At 32.2% G+C, this 17,357-nt stretch overlaps 1 protein-coding gene and 1 pseudogene across 2 annotated transcripts in view; one reads left to right on the plus strand and one right to left on the minus strand.

Moving 5' to 3' along the window:
* The window catches only part of LOC120621495 (AP-1 complex subunit sigma-1A-like), a 113,406-nt pseudogene that overhangs the window by 69,575 nt on the left and 26,474 nt on the right, over positions 1-17,357 (plus strand).
* Positions 1-17,357, minus strand: part of KLHL1 (kelch like family member 1) — a 273,818-nt gene that overhangs the window by 2,982 nt on the left and 253,479 nt on the right. For both annotated transcript variants that reach the window (XM_039886823.1, XM_039886824.1), the window contains 2 exons: positions 12,937-13,149; positions 3,827-3,998 (listed from right to left, as the gene is read on the minus strand). In XM_039886823.1, the coding sequence (XP_039742757.1) occupies positions 3,827-3,998; positions 12,937-13,149 (385 nt within the window). The remainder of the gene's footprint in view (positions 1-3,826; positions 3,999-12,936; positions 13,150-17,357) is intronic.

A 17,357-nucleotide genomic window follows, 5' to 3' on the forward strand; every position in this document is an offset into this window, starting at 1 on the left:
TATTTCACTTTTATGACTGATTATTTTGAATTAAAGGGACTTGAGAGACAGGCAGTGAAGAAGGGACACTCTTATCATCCTTTGTCCCTCTGAAATCAGGAAATACATCTCCCATATGAAATGTACCCATCTTGTACCAGGAGGACGGAAGACATCTGTGTCACCAGAGATAGGAATTCAAGGCCAAAAGACTGTATAAACAAAACTTGTTACTTCACCAATTTACTATCAAGCCAAATCCCCTTGTCTTGTAAATTTTTCACAAATTTATTGTTTCTGTATCTAAAAGGTATAAAAGCTTCCTACTCTGATTGCTTCTTTTAGTCTCACATTTTTGTGGGGTTTCCATACATACAAAATTAAATTTGTTTTTCTGTTGTTAATTTATCTTATGTCAATTTAATTTTTAGACCAGCCAAAGAATCTAGAAGGGAAGAGGAAAATATTTTTCACCCTACAGTAGATGAGTAAAATATTGTCTTAACAGATTTCTCTGACTCCAATCTTATTTTCTCTTAACTATTTATTTTACTTCCTATTAAGTGCAATCATTTCAAGACCAAATTCTGATTATTTACTTTCTCTACTTAAAATTCTTCATTAACTCCCTTTTAGTATTATTGTAAAGTCAAGATTCTATAACATGGTTTCTCTCCCTAGTCATATAGACCCTGTTAATTTCTCCAAATTCATTGCTCACTACTTTATTTCTTACCCAGTGGAATATGCCACGTGTTCACTTTCCTGCAGCTCTTTATAAATTCTGTTTCTTAAACCAAAGCGCTCCCCATATATTCATCTGGATATTATTCATCTGTCAGGCCTCATTCAACATATCATTTTCTGAAGGAAGATTTCTCTAACCAACACACTTAGATTCTATCACAGTGCTGAGTATTTCCCTTACCACAGAATTTATCATGTTATTTTAAGCATTGCCTATATTCTACATAAATACATTTTAAATATTTTAGAGAACTTTTCCCTTGTCTCCCTTGGTTCAACTTCAACTTATTTAACATTTATTTTTAAAAATCTGCCCTGCTTTCTCTCCAGGTTTATACCTTTCAGCCTAAGTATGATAACCTAAAGAGGTTGACCATGGAGCCAATTAGAAAAAACAAACAAACAAAAAAACAGCTGACAGTGTAAATATCTCACCAGGCTTCCCTGAAACTCACTCAATATCTGATATATCTATTGTGTGCAAATAAACTAACCCCACACACAACAGCTGAAACTGATTTGCAACAATAATTCTCAATTCATTTAAGGAACAATCACATATATCTTATCCTATGCCAGCAACTATGCCAATCTTTGGAGACCTGACAGTAAATGCCACACTATCTTTACTTCTGTACAGCTGCAGATGGATGCAGCATGAGAGCACTATGACAGTATAAGAGAGCACACAAAAGGTTGATTTTTACAGGCCAGGGGAAATGGAATGAAGTTATTTTTGTCTCTTGAAGCATTCATATTGTTTTTCAAGAAATAAACCAAATGATAAATGATAAAGTCCAATTTATTTAAAACACACACACACACACACACACATATGCATGTGTTCGCTGTAAAACTATCTGGGACATGAATCTAGCAATTGGTCCCAATCTATTTCCATTATTTCCAATAGATTGCTTGGGGAATTTTCAAAATATATATTCTTGAATAGTTTTAAATAGTTTGCTTATTTATTCTAATGCTTATCCATTTAGGGGTGCCAGTGATAAATGAGATAACCAATTGATTTTGTCCATTTATGGGGTAAATGAAAGGAAAGTGACAGGAATTATCCAGCAAATACAGAAGTTTTTCTAGTGGCCTGTAATCTTGAAAGTTTTCAAAGGGATTTCATGTAGGTCTCCTGATGGTCTCTCAAGAGTCTTAAAAATATTAATAATGAAAAGATATGGATGTAAAATCTTAAAGTAATTTAAGAGCTTTAAAATTAATGTTTATTATACTAAAATGAAGTTATTATAAAACATTTTAAATACTACTTTGCTGTTTGTAAGACATTATATGACCCAAAAGAGTGTTATAAAATACTGATGAGGGAAAATGGTCTATAGGAGGCTTTTACCTATTATTACTACATATATTATTTTTATATCAATTTTAGAGGAATGATAAGCTCATTAGTATAAATATACTATGAAGATATTATACCATTTATATGCCCATAAACTTCTTTTATTTAATGTTCATTTGTAGAAGTGGCACATTTAAAATGTACACCATTGAACTGGTACATTTCCTTGGCAAATCAACAATTATTAAATCATATAGTGTTTCCTTTGCAAACACTAGGGACTCAGAAAGGTAAGAAGTTAAAATATATCTCCTAAAACTTTAGTGCAATAATTACTAGCTTTTTAAATTTGCTGTCTTTAGAGAAGGAATGCTTCTTCTGTTACAGTTAAAGTAAAATAGAAAATTGCAGGACCTAGTTCTTCAAATATTTCTCCTTCCTTTCATTCTACCTTCCTTCTTTCTCCTTAGTCAATTTCATTTATCTTCATTACATCAAAGAGTTTTCCCTTAGGGAAGAGTAAAATTCATAACAGCAGGTACCTTCATCTGGAATTTGGTTTTGTTCTTTAAAGGCAGCCTTCATAAATACTGTGTTTGCGCAATATCATCAAAACTGGAACAAAGGAGTTATATATCTTTAAAACTAAGGATTTTTAAAAGAAATTTACTTTAGTCGGCATTCATATTTTTCAGCTAAATTTTATTCAATTTCTGTGACCAAAAATAGAACCCTCCACCCACTGAGGAATATAGGCATATGAGGTTATTATTCTGTTTCAACTAAATAAGGCTTTGGAAATTCACTGTACCTATTGACGGAAACAGTTTGTTTGTTTGTAGAGTATATTGCTCTAAGGTGTCTGATGAAGGAGAAAAATAATAAAAATATTGAGAGATTCAGAAAAGAAAAGGAAAAGAAAGGAGAAATTGAACAGAAGGACACAAGTCTCAGAATATACCCATTCCTGCCACAATAAGCAAGGCCATAGTAGCTACACGGCAGAAGGTGTTTTCCACTATAATTAAGATGCCCTGCTCTTATCTTCCCCGGGACACTCACACACACCAGCAATGATCCTCTCGTTATGTGATCCTTTAGTGTGATCCTGAGTCTCTAAAGACAGTGTATATTCAAGGGATTACACTGCACCTAAGATCGGCCCATTAATTCACTCCGTCTTCCGGGCCAAAGTGATTGTTATACATGTTATGTGTTACAGACCATTCGGAGACCTTTGTTGTTTGTTTGTTTGTTTTTAATTTAACAAAGAATTCTTCTATTTCCTTTTCTGGCTATGAGGATTACCACTTGGAGCTTCCAGAAGCATCACCCCATGGAAAACTGTCTCTGTAGTAGGTGACAATGCATCTAACAAAGATAGTTATGCAAAACTGGGAGGCAGGTTGCTTATTCACTTTATGGTGAAAACCTAACATTGTGAAATTAGGGTTTTGCGAACCAGTATGTTCTACTTTTAGTTTTTGTTTTAGCTAATTAAAATTCAGTTCCTGTTCCTTGTTATTTCTTACAATAAAATGAAAATTCTGTGGAAGCATGAATGTTACTTTTTAATATGAATTTTATTGAAGTATAGAATACAAAAAGAGTACACAAAAATATGTGATTTAATGAACTTTTTGCAAAATGAAAGTCACAATGGACTAAATCACTTTAGGTTCAGAGTAATTTGACTAGATAGATTACTAAATGTACCCTTCTCCTCCAAAGAAAGTAAATGAAATAAATTCTTATATTTGAAGTAAATTATGCTGGCAACAGTCTTACCTGTGTCCACTCGTTGGTTTGTGGATCGTAGGATTCCATGGTGTTGAGGTACGTTTGCCCATCATAACCACCGACGGCATATAATCTGTCACCTAGGAGACAAACTCCAACAGCATCTCTGGGCATACTCAAAGGAGCCACCATGGTCCATGTATCCGTTTTGGGATCATATCTAGAATGTAAAGTTAATAGGACATAAATTCTAAGCACATTCAACACTTACTGTATGAATGATACCCTTTCAAAAGCATACTGTGAAAAATAAAATGAAATTTTTTTCTAAAAGTTCAATCATTTGAGCAGATATTCAAGATCTAATATCTATAGTATCTGGATCTCTGAAATTAAAGGTATTTTAAAAATATACCTAGATTCTTACTTAGATGGATGTGTTTAAAAAAATGAATATTATGAGGAAGTCAGATCCATAAATAACTATTTCCACAGTGGCACAAGGTTCTATAAAACAGATATAAGCAAAGTGCTATGGTCATGAAATGAGAGTGATGGTTAAAACTCTGGGAAAAATTATGTAAATCTTCACAGTTGAAGTCTCCTTTAAATCAGCTCTGAAAGTCTAGCCTAAGTTTGCTTGAAAGAAGATGTTTGTGTAAAAGAACTGAAGTGTTAGTAAAATGTCTGGCTCTCTTTTTGGAAAGCAGGTGTACAATGTGGCTAAGTTCAAGGCTGTATGATGGAGAAGTGTGCCGAAAAAGGTGTTTTTCGATCAGCTTATGTGTTGCTTGATTCCTAGCGTATGAAGGTGTTTTGTGTTTACTCAGTAGGAAAATAGGGAGCCTTTGAAACTTGGGGAAATAATTACAGCATGAACAGAACTGTGTTTTACTGACACTACTCAGGATTTTGCGCAAAGGAGAGATTGGTAAACGAAGAGAATGAAGCAGGGGCCCACATTATTAGTGATGAATTAGACCAAAATAATTTAATTTTCAGAAAGGTTTATTGCCAAACATTACATACAGATATTTTATATTCTGAGTGGCAAAAATCTGAAAACTGCTTTGCTGAATGTGCTTTACTTCAGCTAAGAATGAATGATTAAACCACAACTTTGCCTTTAACCTGCAACTGCCAGTTCAGATGCAAAATCGAGAAAGCTAGTAAGAAACCTTGAAGGTAAATGTAAAAGAAGACTGGATGAAAAATATACATATTTTTTACAAACACTGCAAATATACTTTTTGTTTTTTGACTCCAGCCTTGTTTTTCACCAATTGAAACTTTCAATCCACAGACTCCTCCTAAACAAAGAAACAGACACAAACAAGCCAAAAAACTCACCTACAGTTTATTGGAAATAAAGAAGCCTATTGCAAAGAAATGGTTGAGGGACTCCAAGGATCTGGAATTTTACTTCACAGCGAATATTCATGTTATCCAAGGTGTTACATGCATTTGCACACCATGGTTGAAGTAGTTGTGACAGCCAGGATGATATATATGAAATGAGAGATTGGTTGAATGCTTACAAAACCAGGAGCACTTCAAAGCATAAGTTGTCGAGCAAATAAAAACGTTCTTTTACCTGCTGTCATTAATAAACGCAAAACATCACAAATAGATGCAGGCACATTTAGGTGCACACAAACACATACAATCTATGCCATCAAAATCTTTAAGATACTTAAATTTTTACCATAAACACTTTAAAATTTATAGAGATTTAAAAAATGGAACAGAAGAAGACACCATAAGAAATCAAATAGTACAATCCAGAAAGTTGAACATTTTGCAAGATAACTGACTGAATTTTTAATTTTAAATAAACAGTAATAATAAATAGGTAGAAGTAACTATTCTAAATAAAAGACTTAAAAACAACAAAATAAAGTGAGTGGACCTTACTCGGATCCTAATTCAAACAGACCAACTCTTAAAAGATGTTTGAGACATTTTGGAAATATTAATTCCAAGCATCAGCTTTTAATAAGACATTATTGAAGTTTCTATTAGTTGTGATTACATTAAAATATAAAGTACTGATCATGTTTTATTGTTTGTTTCTGGAGTGAATTCAGAAACACTGAGCTAAAATGACATCTTAAAGAATTTCTTTAATACTTCAAGAAAAAGGAAAAAGGACAGAAAAGTTAATGAATGAAACAAAAATGCCAAATTGATGATGGCTGTTGAAGCTGGGTAATGAATACAGGGGAGTTTATTTTATTGTTTACTTTTTTGTTTGTCAAGAAATTTTTGTAGTAAAAATAACTTTACAAGAAGAATGTATAATACACTTTAATTTCAGTGAACAGTGAACAATCTTTATATTTTATTCATTCTTCGATAGAATCCAGTCTGGTTTTTGTCACAATCATTTCACTTAAATAACTTGTTTTGAAGTCATATTTTAGTCCTCATTTAATTGTTATTCAGCTCTATAGAGTTTTTTTTCAACTGTCTACAATGCATACTTTGTTTATCACTGCAAGATAGGCAGAACTGAGAAAACAGCTAACACTAGTGCACTAAGCAATAATAAATGCATTTCTGAAGGCTTATGAAATTTCAAGTGAAATAAATATTGAAACAATTCTTAAATACACATATTCCAGGGGGAAATTAAAAAAAAAACATTAGTATGTCCTATATTTAGGTACACATTTAGAAATAATATCCTACATTTAAATATAAATATAATTTCTTTCATATTTTACCATATCCCTCAAGAGAATTAAAAAGTTTAGTACAAAAAAAAAAGTTTAGTGTGTTCTTCTAGAAAATTCAAATCTTTGAATTGGATGTTCCCATCTTCAGTTATAGGTAACATACTTTATATATGTAATAACAATATCATAATTTATATCTGACAATAATAATAATATTTGAATTTATATATTGTTAGAAAAAGCAGAGCAAACCAAAATAAACCAAAACAGAAACTGAGTACAATCCTCTCCCCACCCGTACACACACTGTCTCCCAAAGTATTTAGGAAGTAATCACACAAATTCAAAATTACCTACTGGCAGTTATCCATGTTCTCACATTAATGATTCAAAATTGATTTTTTTTTGTATTTGGAATTTTATAGATTCACCTCTCAGCCCAGGGATATACAAAATTAGTATCCCCAAAATGAAGTAAACAGCTTTTTTTTTTTTTAGCTTAAGAGTATTCACAGATGTATAAACATTTTTTAATTACTAATAGTGAACTCTATCACTTTTAGTTCATGTTTTTGACAAAATTTAGTTCTAAATTTTTTTGTTTATTTGTTTCGTTTTGGTGTCTGGTTGCCTGTTTATTTAAAAAAAAAAAAAACGTGGAGGCTGTTTTTCGTATCTAGGCTGTCTATCTTTCCTACATTTCACCTTGGCCTTCGTGGTCAGAATGTGAGTTCTGTATCAGGGACTCTATTAAAGTTTATAGCTCTCAGGCCAGAGAAGTGTCAGTATATATGTAGTGGTTAAAATTAGCTGTAAACTGAAAACTTACTCAGGCATAGTAACAGAACAGAAGTTAGTTTTTCATTGAAAATCCCCAAAGAAGTTTCTGAGGTACCACGAATTTTCAAGCATTGTAATTTCCATATCTTAGGAGTAAGAACTGATCTTAAAATATTTATAGGAAAATTGTTTTAAATATAAAAGCATTACTTTGATAATAAATAAAATTGAGAATGTCCATCTTCCTAAATTTGTGCAAGCTCTTAAATGACAGCCAGCCAGAACTGTCAGCTCTGTGAGAGAACCATCTTGAATATTCCAGCCTTGTAGGGCCCCAGGTGGCTGTATCACATGGAGTAGAAAAATAGCCCAAATGAACCCAGTCAACATGCAGAATCGTGAAATAAAGTAAAATGGTTGTTTTAAGCCACTAAAATTTTGGAATCATTTGATAGAATATCATCAAAACAATGGTAAACAATTTTAAGAAGAAATACATGTTAACCTCAAAAGAAATGAAAAATATCTACATTTAAAGCAAATATAGGAAAATATTTGAGAAATATATGATAAACTTATGGTTATTATTTATATCCAAAATTTATAAAAATAAATAAAATAATTGTTCTAGTCTTATTGGTTCAAACCAATGTATTAAAAAAAAAAGCCTAAGTCCTCATAGAATTTAAGATCAGAAGGCCCAATCCATCAGAAAATGTATATTAATCCATACATTGATTTATTCAGCCAATATTTCTAAACATTCATTATATGCTATACTCCTGACACATAGAGCCTAAAGGTAAAGTTGGAGAAACACAGAGAAAGACTGAAATTTTGCTAGCATTTAAACTTTGCTAGAAAGCATATTTTAAAACAAGCAGAAAAAGAATCTAAGAGACATCAGTTTAATAAATAAATTTGAATGGCAAAGTTACTGATAAAATTGTTTTAGTTTATGATTTTTTTCTTGCCTTCTCAAATCAGCTACAACAAACACTACTCCTAAATTAGGAAAATAAAAACTTTAAAATGGTTTGGAGATCCAAGACAGGATTTCTTAGTTTAAAATTCGATCTCAACATATAAATTATTCTTTAATCAGAATATATGCCTCAACACATGATCTTGTACACATTGTGTATGGATGTGTTCCCTGTTTTGATTTAGCTGTAGCAGTCCTGTTACCTATGGTCATATGTGAGGTGAAGTGATTTTGAGTTGACTGTCAGTTTCAACCCCATCACAGAGGAGTAAGAAGTCGGAACAGTGTTAGAAAAAAATCATATTCTCTGTATTATTTGTGTGTTTCAGATTCTCATGTTGACTATATACTTAACCTTTTGTTTTAAGATATAGTCTTTTAAAAATTATTCATTGACATTCTCCCAATTTCCTTCAATTCTTTTTTAAAAAAATATAATGGACACAGAAAGATTCAGAAATAAGATGGGATAATTTGATTTCTGTTCTCCTTTTCAGTATCCCTTGTTTATTTTTTATTAAAAAATGTGTTTAAAAGTTAATTTGATAAAAGGTATAGTTTAAAAAATTCTGGTTTTACTTAGGTCATATTCTATTACATCTACTCTTCAAGGTTGAGGAGAGGAGAAATGAGTTGTTGATAGAACCAGAGATAGCTCTTTCACTCCTCTCAGATTTAGTTTTCTCAGCAGAGCTTTAAAAACCACTTAAACTATTATCAATCAACAGAATGTGGAGCATACACAGATCTGAATGCTAGCTAAAACTCACTTTTAAAGGAGCAATAGATGATGCAAACACTTCATCTCCTATATCAGAAAACTCTTATTAGCACTGTGAGCCCAAATTATATATTTTTAAATAGACTCTCTCAACATGAAACTGAGTTTTCCAGTTGGATACAAGGATTGTTATCATTCCATCTATATAGGACATGACATGCTTCATCCTTTTACGTACAACTACCTTTCCACAGAATTGTTCTTCCTTCAAAGCATCCAGATAAATTGCCGTGAAGCCAGCATTCCAGGAAGAATATCCGAGGACAACAGATTATTCTATTTCTTGCTGACCACTTCAGCGATAACACTTGCCTCATCAGTCATTGAGGCAAATATCTAATCCATATACAAATTAGTATATAAAATAGTTGCATCCCCTCACAGGGCCCATACATATGTGGGGTGTCATAGAATCTTCATCTTTTGTATATATGTCTACCAGAAATTTGAACATAACTTGCTATCAAACAAATAGCAAAGATTATGCATGCACAATAGAAAAACAATATCAAAAGCAAACTAATTAGTCTTTTCATGCTATACTCAATTGTCTGGCTCCAAAAATAAGATCTTAAGAGAAAAAGAAGTATATTATTAAAAGTACAAAAGCTCCTACCTAACATTTTAACTTTAAACAATTCAAGTAATTACTGTCTTGTAGAAAATTAAGGCTCTCACATATATCAAAACATGAGTTAATATATTAATTTGCAATATAGGCCTAGGATAAGCATCCATTATATATATATATATATATATATATATATATATATATAAAGTAAGTATATCCTTTATCATCTCTTTCACTGTTTACAAATGCTGCAATTCTTGAATTATGTCTGGACAAAAAAAGATGAAATGAGAAATTAAAAGAAATGAAAGAATCCAAAATTCCCTTCTTACCTTATATATTAATGTTTTGGGTAATTTTAAAAGAAAATTCCATTGTGCTTTCAGGTTAAATCTGCATTGTGAAAAGATCCCTTTTCACAATAAGAGATTGAAGGAAGCAAGAGTGTGTTACAAAGGCAGGGTTAGGAGATGCTTCTTCTATCTTGACACCTCTCTTCGACCAGGCTTCATTACTGGGATGCAAATTTGAGAGTAAAGGTGATTAGCAGTGTAACTGATGCCTTTCAGCATATTTTCTGATCCATTGCCTGGTTTCTAGTTTCATTTGTGATCTTAAAGTTCCAATTACTTATTTCTTTGTCTCTTTTTTCTAACATATTTTAAGCTTTATTTAACACACTGAAAAATATATGGAAAACGATATTTATTGAATAAGTAAATAGATGGATGAATGTGCTTTTTCTAATGGATTGCACCTTCTGGGTCTAAATTCTGCCAGAACTTATTGCATCTTTTGGACATTGATTTTTGTCCCCTGAGATGCTATCACTAGGGTGAGGCTTAGCTACAAAATTAGTTTTCATTGTTCCATCAGCTATTCTAAGCTCCCTGCTCTAGCTCAGACTTTGCTTTGTTTGTTACCTGCTCTGATTTGAGGTGCCAGTGTTCTCTGTGTTTAAGACAGCCTGATTCTTTACATTTTTTTATAAATATTATATAACTGTACTTTAACACCACCATTATATAATACCTTTACATTCCATAAGAAATCGTTGTCATATAGTAAAATTTGTCTACCTATCAATCTTTAAAACATAGCACTGTACACTACATCTTGCTCTTTATACTGATTTCTTTGCCTGTAATTATACGCTAGAAAGCATTTTTTATGTATATGTGCTAAATAATTCTACAGAGGTACCATTATGTATCTTGACTTATTGATGACTTACATGTTAAATCACCAATTTAGAATATATGTTATAGAAGGTACAAAAATGGTATTAATCTGACATAATATGAGCTCAAATAAGAATCATGGTAATGTTGTATGCTTCTGCATTACTTAAGCTGCTTATACCCCCTGTACTCTTATAACTTAAATTAGCTGCGCTTATTTAAATCTAATTTTGCATCATAAATATTTCCCTAGACTGAATTATTGATGCCTCTGCTCACAAACAACATTTCGATACATTATACAGTAAAGTTAGAAGGGAATATGTGTATGAAATCATTTCATTAGTAGCATTTATATGATAATCACAGTAAAAGTAGGAGCTTCATAATATTCATCTTCTTTGTCATTTTCCCCAAGAATTAAGCAGTGGAAAATATGAATGAGCTGTCCATCTACTAGTAGCATTTAAAAAATAAATGATTGTATGTTTGTGTGTATAAAAGCCTACATCTATTTCTTTGGACTCTGACCACTGTCCTCATTGTAACACCTGTAGTTCCTAATTTCCCTGGACAGGAGAATGTCGAAGTTAAACTATTGTGAGCTTAATTCTTTCTTCTGTGTATATGTGCCTGTAAATCTACATTCCATTTCACAGACTAGCAGTACCATTAAATATTTCCGTATTTTATTCAAGAAGTGGCTTAAGTTTGAACAGAGCCTGTTCGCTAAAAGCTGTCTCTTGTCATCATCCTTTTTCTTAATAAAAATAATCACATATCAAAAATAAATAAATAAATAAATAACAAACATAAATGAGAAAGCACTTTTCTCCCACTGACTGTACCATTTACAAGCATGAGTATAAAGGATATATGCATGTTTTTAATATTAAGAGAAAAATTGTTTTGGTTTTCAGTGCAATCCACCCAATATCTTGTTCTTCTGGGCACAATTTAGGATCCTGTTCTCCCACACTCGTGATGTTTTCTGTGCCACGTGGACTGGTTTATCATCAAAGTATGAACAAAAGAGAATTATATTACTTGCAGGCAGAATCTTTAAGAACCAACAAACAATTTACTACTCTAGCTTTTCTCTTCTGATGTGTGATATTGGCTCATATAGCTTATATATCATTCTGGGTATGAGAGTAATAATACCTTGGAGTTGTCATGGACATGCAGCATGAGTAAGAACAAAGCATTATGGCATTAAGTCACTCAGTTTTTAAGTTGTTTGTTACAATAGAATTTACTTATTCTGTTGCAGTTGATAAAACAATCAACCTCAATATTCCTTATTCTCACTTCCCCATATATCAGTATGTATCCTGTCATAATAGGAAATATCACCATAAGTTTCTCTAACTCTTACTGCACACAATATAATAGTTCTAAGTGATACACAGTAATTAAAGACAACTTAGCTATAACCATGCCAGGAAGGGTTATTGAACCAAATCTAAAGCCAAGATGCCTTTCTTCTCTAGCCTTTGTGCATCTGGCCATTTAGAACAAGTTAAAAGAGGACTTATATTTCTTCCATATACCAGAATTGTAGACAATATAGTTCTAATAACTCTCTCTTGCATTAAGAAAAGTATGGCATAAAACAAAGGAGTCCATAATTCACCATTGAGAGTTTAAAGGAAGTAGTAGCATAAATAAAACAGGATGAAATAGAAAAAAAAATTTTTTTCTAATTAAGAAAAAAGAAACATTGACATATTTATTAAACTAAAATTGTATTTTAACCAACCTTTTAAAATATATTAAGGAGAAATTTAAAGATTACTTCAGGATCTTGAGGAAAAAAAATGTAGTATTTTAAATAAATATTAGTTGAATAAAGGAAGGAAGAAAAAAAGAGGATAGAGGAAAACAAGGAAGGAGAGAAGGAAGGAAGGAAGGAAGGAAGGAAGGAAGGAAGGAAGGAAGGAGAGAGAGAGGGAAGGAAAGAGAGAAGGAAAAATAAAATGAGAATAAAAGTGTGTATGTGTGAGAGAGAGAGAGACAGAGACAGATAGAGACAGAGAGATGGAGAGAAGATAGAGTATACAAAGCAGCTCTAAGAGCTGAATTTATCTTTCTTAAATTATGCTGTTTTTAAAATCACTTGAATCAGGCGTCAGTGTAATCTGCACTGTCTCTTTCCAGTAGCAGTGCCTCGAAGTCTTACCTTTCTACATAATCTAGTAGCCGGGAACAGTGATTTGAGGCAGGAGCATCATGACCTCCCACTGCATAAAGAAAGCCGTCGCACGTGGCCACTCCAACACCCCCTCTTCTCTTACACATCGGAGCACACATACTCCACTTATTTGTGTGAGGATCATAATACTCCATTGAACTCAAACAGGAACTTCCATCACGTCCTCCAACTGAATACAACCTAAAAACATAATTGGAAAACCATGATTTAATATTTCAGTCTGAATGACAAAATGTAGAAAAGGAAAAGTCCTTTAAAAATAAATTTTAAGCATAGTGTGAGCCTCAGATGTATTTGAAATACATTACTTCACATGCACATCTTTGTTGAAGGTACTCTGTAAAAGATTATACATGGCTGGAGTTCCCATTATTCTAACATGCAGTATATCAGATGAAACTAAATCAACTACAATTTTCTAACCTTTATTATTTCTAGAACATTAAATAGATTTCAACTTTTTATGGCATATAATTAAATCATGTCAATATATTATTTTAATAAATATTGGGGAATGGTTATTTAAAATCTAGAATATTTACCTCCAATTTTTCTTGAAAATGACCATAAGCAAAAGAAAACTGATTTTCTTGATCAGCATTTGATTTGCACTAGCAAATCAATCATGCTTACTCCTTGTATTCTATCCCCACAGTTTAGAATGCTAAATAAATGGAATAATCTAAACAAATATTGTCATAACACTAGCTTCCTTAATCAGTGCCTATACTATAGCTAATGTGTTCCATAGATAAACAAGACTTTACAAGAAAAAAGTGTGTAGTGATGTTTGATTGAGTACTACTGAAACAATACACTCATGTTGCTATAGTTATTTCATTAATGAGAAGTATGTTGTGAACCCAGGAAAGTAAGTACTACAGCATAAGTGATATTTAAATGATTAGAAATATATTGTCTATTCCTAATAAAATAGATCTTGCCTGTTTGATCCTAGCCATGAAAATTTAATCACAATATAGAGTTGCATTTATTTATTTATTTGTTCGATGCTTATTTTTGAATTTAGTATGTGCCATAAACTATCCAAAGATTTGTGAATATATACATGAACGAAATGGGAAAAAAATTCCTGCACTCAATTCTTCTGGAATAGTGGGTAGACATACCATACAAAATAAATATCTTTAGAAGGTGCTAAGTGCTGTAGATCGAGATCGAGCAGGGAAGTGCAACTGGTAGAGGGAGTGTTATGATTACACTCCCATAACAGATTGGGAAGTGAGGTACAGGTGGACCTCATACAGGCATTTATAGACTTTTATCCTGAGTGAAACAGGAAGCCATAAGATGATCGTGAATACAGGAGTGATATGACTTGCTTATGTTTTAATAAGATTAGATGTTGTAGGATTTTTGCCTCACCAGTGGACATTATGGTCAATATATTGGTAAATAGACTTAAATCTATACTTTTCGGTTTCTAAGTAAATGCAGAGAAAGATGTTATTGCTTTGCATATAAAATAATTCAGGTCTTGGTTTTACAAATGCATCCTCTAATGTCCTTTAATAACTCTAAAATACGATATTTAAACTGATTTCAAATCCTGGAGACATTTTTTTAAAGCTGTTTGTGTCTATCTTAATGCCTGCCATGATAAAATGTTTTTGATTGCCCAAGTGTGCCCTTTATGGATATAATGTCTTTTTGCTTGATTACTCACAAGTTGTCTGCCAGCTCTTGATCTTGCAATATGTTGAAATTAAGAAATAGGAGCATTTTAAAGAGCAAGTACTGGACAGTTTAGCTTGCAAAGGCACCCAGAAGTGAGATAATTATTCACTCAAAAGTTTTCATCTTCCTAAACACTTTATGAAATCTGAACTTCATTTATTTCTGTGTTTTATTTAATTTGGAGATCTAACTCAAAAGAAGTAGGCTATAATCTTGAGGTATTATTATTAAAGTTTAACTAAATATTTTTTTACAGGAATTTTACTTATTGAGTAACTATCTTCAAAAAAGGCACCTAGCACGGTCCCTGGTACATAGTTTATATATAAGAAAAGTACCCCTCTCTTTTTTCTGTTGTTTTAAAGAATTGTTGACCTCAGCCTGCTCTATTTATTTATACACATTACAATGGCAGTTTATAGTACTGATATATATGAGCCCAGCATTTCTGATAATACATTATTTCCGTGCAATAATGTACATTTTCTCCCAAAATTATTAAAAATGCTAACAAATATATAGCTAAATGTATATAAAAAGTAGGAATAATTAATATAACATATTGCTTACATTACATTATAATGTTGAGCCTATTAGTATAACCTATTATTTGGAAATTAAACGTTCCAGCAAAGTTCACAAGTTATAACATCATTGACTTTAATATGATTGCATGTATTACAAACCACTATTCCTTTAGTCTCTCTTCTGTGTGAACCCTCCCCTAATAAAATCCAGTAACACGAGAAATAATTTCATGTAATGTCTTGATAAAAATGACCTAATTCGACATTGCTTTTATAAAATAAATATTTGATATATGATAGTCATTATTTTATAAATTACTTTCTAAAGCTTAATCAAGGTTATCAATGGTTTTTTCATTTGGTATATGTCCCTTTTAATGTGTTATGTTTATAGATCAATAGTGAAATTATTGTAATTTTAATAATATAATATAAATTATTGATTAATACCAGGGCAAAACTAGTTGAAAAGAGCAAATACACTGAATTTTTCCTCAAGTACGAGCTTTAAAAAATATTTGAAAAAATTTTAATTTGCGAAAAGATATAATAGTGTCCTCATTTTTGACTGCTTTATGGATCCATTGTTAAAATCAATAGACACATTTAATACTTGAAAAGGTTTTGAAAATTATGTACTTTATAAATGTATGCTATTGACCAACAAGATCTATAATCCACTAATTCTGAAACATAAATTTGCTAAGTGACTAAACTAGAATGTAAAAATAAATAATAATAATAATAACTATTACTATAATTATTATTAAAGTTAAAAAATAACAAAGGGATAGAAACAGTATACTCTAAGCAGTTAGAAGAAACACTAAAACGGATGCACAAAACTTCATGGACAATTACCAAAGGTTATCTTCTCAGGTCTCCCCTCACAGTCTATTTAATTGTAATTTTTATTGATTTCTTGCTTTGTTTTACTACAGTGACAAATTAGATGTTGAGATTCTGAAAAGCAAAGAAGAATCTGATGCTAGAAGTAAACGCACTGACAACATAGGAAGCGACAGCTGACAGTTTCACAGCAAGAAAGGAAATGTGACATTTTAACTGAGAGGTGAAAGAGGTGCAGAAATTTGTAAGATGAAGAAAGGGGAAGGCATTACATACAGGGAAAGCATTATGAGTAAGGACAGGGGCATGAAAGGTCATAGCAGGTGATAAATGAAGAATGGCAGGTGTGTCATGTTGATGAAAGGGTGGTAGTGAAGGAGGATGAAGAAGAGATGTAGCTGGTAATACTAGACTGAGAACGAAGGGAGTCGTATGCCATGGAATTTCATTCTGAGACCATGAGAAAAGGACAGCAAAATAACATGCTTAAGAAGCATCAGGTTCTTAGTTCAGTTTGCTGTGAATATTGACCAGTATATCTCTTGTATGCCAAAAATTGTCAGCAGATCAGAAATATTTCTTAAGTAAACTCTTAGAATTTTGCTGACAGCGACAAGAATCTGAGCCTTCCCCACTACTTTCTCTCGATTGTGTGCTTATTCATCATACAGGTGAGTTTTACCTAATGTTAGTGACCAGGTCTCAGTGTTTTGAGACCTAGTTGCCGTGTGCCCATCTAAGTGAGTGCCACATATTTATAATTCTAGTGACGACAATATAGCATTTGTAGGAAACAAATTCTGTATTCTTTAGGATATGGGTTCAAATGTGTGTAAAATGGCTTTACATGCATTGAGCCCCTGGCTGTTTCCCACTTTTGACTATATCTGTAGAATATGACCCTTTGTCACGAACTGTGAAGGGTCTGAAATTCTACCTTACTTGAAAGCTAACAAATTGGCCTACCACAGTTTCATAGATACTGGAAAAAGACACAGGATTACTGGGTCAGAGAAAAATGACTTTATTAATCACAGCCACAATAGGCATCATTGTCAATGGCCTACTAGAGTAATAGAGACTCAGGTCAATGCTGCAGTGGGCTTTTCTCTCATCTGAAGAACACTGCGTTCAGGAAAAGCTAATTCTTTAAAAGAGGCTGCCAACAAATACGCCTAACCTTTGCTCTGAAGGCACTATTATTCTAGTCGAGGAGACACTGGAAAGGGAGACACTATTGTTCTAGTCAAGGAACAAATTTCTCTACCCTAAAGAAAGTCACTGTCTCTATCTTCCAAAGCTGTTTGATTTAAA

Source organism: Pteropus medius, unplaced genomic scaffold, assembly GCF_902729225.1.
Source record: "Pteropus medius unplaced genomic scaffold, Ma_sr-lr_union100, whole genome shotgun sequence".
Taxonomy (NCBI): domain Eukaryota; kingdom Metazoa; phylum Chordata; class Mammalia; order Chiroptera; family Pteropodidae; genus Pteropus; species Pteropus medius.